Genomic DNA, 5,380 nt, shown 5'->3' with positions numbered 1-5,380 from the left:
TATATATATATTTGTGTGTGTGTGTGTGTGTGTGTGTATTACATGCGTATAAGAAAGGATGACCACTAAGTGGACATCCAATATGCTACAATGTCCACTTAGTGGTCATCCATTCTTATACGCATGTAATACAATTTTTCTGAATTATCAGACTTTTTTATATGCTAGGCCACTGGTTTTAAATTGATGTTACTTAAATAAATATTCAATTTATCACCCTCAGTATATGTGTGTGTGTATGAATGCATGCATGGATGTATGCACGTGTGTGGATGAGTGTCATACGTGTGTATGTCTAGTTTGTCTAGTTTGTCTGGTTTATCGCTGTCCCTACCGTCTCTCACCTCACCAATGTTTCTAAAATCCGTTGCGGTTTTTTCAATTTCTCTTTACTTAGACTATTAATCCTTGTTACTGTTAACACCCCTCTCCCTCTCCTATAATAATTTTCTCACCCCTTCCTCTTTCTTCCTCTCCAGGTATCTAGTAACATCACTAAACGTCACAACTTTTTCTCTACCGAAAAACTCTGGCCGAAACGTCAGCTTTGACTTCTTCCTCACGGCATAATCATTTATTCTACAGTTTGAACTTTAGATATCCGTGTATATATCACTTGTACTATGATGATATTCCCCGACCTTTTCTCTCTTGTGGCAGACAAACGCTAGTAGACATCGTATACAGAAAGAAGGAGATGATGTAGTAGTATAACTGCTAGAAATAACAGCCAAGTCTCTCCTTACCACGTTAAAAATATATAATGGATAATGTAATCCTATATAGACTAGGACGTGCAGGCGTTGGGAAGACCATCGAGCTGTAAAGCGTCCAGCATAATAGTAAAAGCGTCCAGCATAATAGTAAAAGCATGCGCTCGACTTCACATAATCTTGCTTGCCATCACATAAACACCTCTTAGAGTTGCTATGGTGATGGATGAGATCGTCGAAGATGTATCTAACTTGTTATGCAAGCATTGACATATACAGACATTAAATGAACTAATGATTAGTCATGAGGATGTTCAGGTAAATGCTTTCAAAGCAGTACTTACTTGCCTGAGTAGCAACAACAACAGACGACAAAATAACTAGCAGGAGCTTCATGGTGAAATGTCTAGAAGACAGAGAGAGAAAGAGAGAGAGAGAGAGAGAGAGAGAGAGAGAGAGAGAGAGAGAGAGAGAGAGAGAGAGAGAGAGAGAGGGGGGTTTATACAAATAATTCATGAGAATATCTGTGCAAATTAGCACGGAAAATTGGGAGAAAATGGATGAAATTTATACAAGCTTTGACAGGAAATTAACCCTATGAGTCCTGGCCTTCCAACATGATCAGCCGACTTGCTTTGAAATGTAACTTTGGTATATCATCGTTATTGCTTCATTTAGTGTAATTTTTGTTCTATTACTTCTCTCCACTTCCATCTTTTATCATATCAGTTATCTGGAACGATCTCTTACACAAATTCATCAATATTTCGATAATCAGAAAACATCCATATGTTCCATACACTTCCACACTTATCACTTATTCCCAACTGTATCCCTGTCTTCATCGTGGTACAAACAGGATAAAATTTGTTTTGAAAACTCCTGATATTGTTGAGTTAAAGAAGAAACCTCTACGTGGTCACTCGACTTCCTAGAAACAGCAACCAAATCCCCTCCAAATCACATCTGTCCTTAAAACAGAGGAAGGTCACAACGAGCAATGTACTCCCCGATATATAAAACAATGGGATGATCATGTCTTGAACGCCTGAGATCGCAATTTTGTAAAACAAAAGCTGTCCTGGGGGTAAACGACAACATCATCAACAAAAACATGTTAGAAATCAATAACGGTACTTCTACGTGGTCGCTCGATCTGGTAGAAATAATAGCCACTTTCTAAGATAATCCTTAAAAAGAAGGATGTTAGATAATGCCTTCATAGTTATACTAAAATAGAAAAAAAAAGAAAGGAAAAATGTCGAGTTAAACCATGGCACGTACGGACGAAGCTTCTTGATCAGTTCGAAGGTGGAGTTAAACGAAAATGGCAACGACTACGGCCACCACTGACATCACTGCTACCACCACCGACATACCGTAATGTTTTATTCCTTCACGTGTGTGTATCACAGGCCTCATACACTCACAAGCTGTTGTATAACCTCAGTCTGACCTGCTCCAGCAGATCATTGACCCAGTCAGAGATGGCACCGTTACCAACGATACTATCCTCTCGCTGCTTCCGTTTTTGATCTTCTGATTACCAAGAACGTTTTAATGTTGAAATGACTTTGTCATTTACAGTTTATGTAAAGCCTCATTATATCGCAAAGATAATAAACCAGTAGTCTTTACAACATGTCAGCGCACTTTAAATGTTAACACAATATGACAAATATAGTAATAACTTTAATTAATGTAGACTATACTCGTTTCAAGGCGATCAAGACATTGTTGAACAATGTTTAATTCAACCAAATAAAGGCAAGATTTAAAGGCAGTTTAGTATATTGCGTACGAAATTAATAAAGAGTTAAGTTAGTGTATTACTAGGAGGGACAACTTCTGATGGTTTCTGACGGATCACTGCTGCAAAGAAATCAGGAAGAAATTTAGCAGAATCGTTATAAGCATTGGCCAAAATGCTTCTAGGTAATTTTTCTGACTCCTTGAGTGTTGAGTTCAAATCCCATCGAGGGCACCTTTGCTTTTCATCCTTTTGGGGTCGAAAAAACATATCAGCTGAGAGTAGCGAATTGGCAGAACTGTAAGATCGCCGAGCCGATTACCGGGTAGTATTTGTCTTCACAATTTTGCCTTTTGAGTTCAAATTCCGTCATGGCATAAGACCTAATCCATCGCCCGACGTAGCACCTTCACCTGGCATCTTGAATGCTTTTGTCAGAGTCAGTTCTGTTGAAAGGATTGGTCTCCAGTTTGAGGATAACTTCTGCCCTCCCTCTCAGCGCGGTCTCAGAAGCCCTGCAAAAGATCTTGTGTTTTAACCTTCGTACAAAATTAAAAGTGACCCTTAAATTTTATCTTTTATCGTTTACGTTCGACGTACGATATAAAGGGATAATAAATAACGTCCTCGCAAATCGTTCTCCTCAAGATACACAATACTTGTAATTACACTCGACAACACGCAACTCTCGGCTTTACGCAGCTCACCGACTCTCTCTCCCCACACTCTCTGCGCATGTCCATTTATATTGTGGCACAGTACATTAGGAGCCAACCAAATAGGGGCGTTCTACTTCCACGCAACAGTTTATTTACATCAATCATAGGACAGTAGCCATATTGGAAGTCCGCATTGCAGGGCTTTTGTCAAACAAATCAACCCCAATATTTATGCTTTTGTAATTAATTTTTTAGGTCGGATACTTATTCTGTTGGTGTGCCTTGCCGACAGGATGGTTACTGATGAAGAATCTTGAATTATGAGTCTGCTCTACCAGGGCTTACATGGGGATAAATAACAACAGTAAAGATATAAAAAAACACTAGTGTACTAACAGTGCGTTTGATCCATCATCATGGCTAATATCTACTCCACTTGGTTCTCTTGTCTTTCCATAACAAACTACAAGTAACTTAGAATAGTACCTAATACAACACAATTACACACGGAGCACATTAGAAGACCGCTTACATACACAGTAAAAATAAATAATTAAAATGGATCGCCATATCGACATATGAAAAGTATATGATTTTGCAGCAAGTTCGAATCCACATAGATACTACCATCATATGTTGCATCATCGTCAAAGATTCGGAAATACCTGCAATATCCCTGAACCCTTCTATCACACAATCTTAAGAACACTTTCTCCCATTCCAATCCAGACAAATATAAACATATAAAACACAATTGCATGCACCGAGATCCGTACTGTTCTTACTAAAATAGCTTCCTCATGAATAATCTCATTATCTTCAAACACTATACTGGAATGTAGACTACCAATAAAAAAAAAAAGCAGAATAACATACTGTGAACGCGTTTACCTTGTCCTTTACAGCTGTGATTACCAAAAGAAGCTACTGGCAAATAGAAACAGAGTAAACAACAGTGGAAGAAATGTAATATTGACTGCCACAATGTTGTCTGTGTAATAAACCATTGCATTTTGATGTGTGTAGAGTAGACCGTAATAGGGAGGTAGGTGTCATTGTATATCTGGAATTTTGGATTTGTAGGATACACCGAGTTGTTCGCCCAACGACCTACACGCTGCAGAACTGTTTTCATCTGCTATCCTACCACCACCACAACCACCACCAACAACAACTGCAGCAGCAGCTACAACAACAGCAACTCTACTTCATAAAAAAAAAAAAACTATTAAAAATCGTGATGAGGGGTTTTTCAAGTGTTGAACTAACCAATAACATTTTGATTCTGATTAAGGAAGAAGGAAAGTAGAAAATGAAAAAAAAGGAAAGAATAACAAAAATAAAAACAAACTAGAATGAACGTTCAACTAATCGTCACCTAAAAGTTCACTATACCACGTTCCTAAAATAGATGCGTTACCCAAACATGGAGGAGCTTAGCTTTTACGTTAAAACCTTGCACATTTATTCAAGTATTATTTTGAACATTCAACAGATTTTTGGTGACGAGAACAACAACAGCAGAATAACAGAAGTACTAAGTAAATAGTGTCGTAATGAACTGGGATGTTGAGGGACAGCATGAATATCTGGTACTCATGATTCAAGAGAGGATAATGTAGTAACGTTTCCTGTATATATTTCTATATATACTGACCTTCCATGGTTATATTAATTGGATATTGCCTTTAATTCAATAACGGACGTGAGAGTGTTACAAATCAGCCAAGTTATTGTATCTCTCTAGCATGAAACTATTAGTAAATCTTTTTTAAATACTGTGCATATGAAATGGATGGAGTACATTTTTGTTGATCCTACCTATATATATCAGGCACGTGCCATCAGTAATTACTCAGGGTAGGCAGTTGGTGACCTTTATGTAGTAAAACACACAAAAAATAAGCGAAAGACAGGCGCGCGACTCAGTTGAAGGTAGATTTACTTCTGCCTTTATAACACGTAAAGAAAACGGTGTTGTAGGAGTGCACGCAACCCGTGTACTACAGCAGTACTATGTATAGCTTAAATATTGAGACTGAAAAGCAAGGGAGAATTATGCCTACTTAACCTACAAAAAAAAACCCAAACATATTTTGCATTTTATGCATAGTAATGAGAGTAACCTTCATAATTCTATTGAATTAGGTGCATATTTTGCCATAAAAGGAAAATGCTGCTATCGATCTATTTTATTCAAGGAAGGCACTGCCTACTCATGCAGCACGTCCTTGCTATATAAGATCGGAAGAGCGTCG

General features: G+C 37.8%; 1 protein-coding gene across 5 annotated transcripts in view; it reads right to left on the bottom strand.

Moving 5' to 3' along the window:
• Positions 1-4,276, bottom strand: part of LOC128249693 (uncharacterized) — a 23,246-nt gene extending 18,970 nt beyond the window's left edge. For 2 of the 5 annotated variants that reach the window (XM_052974047.1, XM_052974049.1), the window contains exon 1: positions 4,014-4,276. In XM_052974047.1, the coding sequence (XP_052830007.1) occupies positions 4,014-4,257 (244 nt within the window). In that variant the 5' untranslated portion in view covers positions 4,258-4,276. Of the gene's footprint in view, positions 1-1,057; positions 1,138-1,997; positions 2,112-3,998 lie in introns of those variants that run through there. The other 3 variants (XR_008265809.1, XR_008265810.1, XM_052974048.1) reach the window with 3 other exon arrangements.
• Between the last annotated feature and the right edge of the window lie 1,104 nt (positions 4,277-5,380).

The sequence above is a fragment of the Octopus bimaculoides genome, chromosome 17, assembly GCF_001194135.2.
Source record: "Octopus bimaculoides isolate UCB-OBI-ISO-001 chromosome 17, ASM119413v2, whole genome shotgun sequence".
In the NCBI taxonomy this organism is placed as follows: Eukaryota; Metazoa; Mollusca; class Cephalopoda; order Octopoda; family Octopodidae; genus Octopus; species Octopus bimaculoides.
This window is presented reverse-complemented; position numbering and strand designations above follow the sequence as displayed.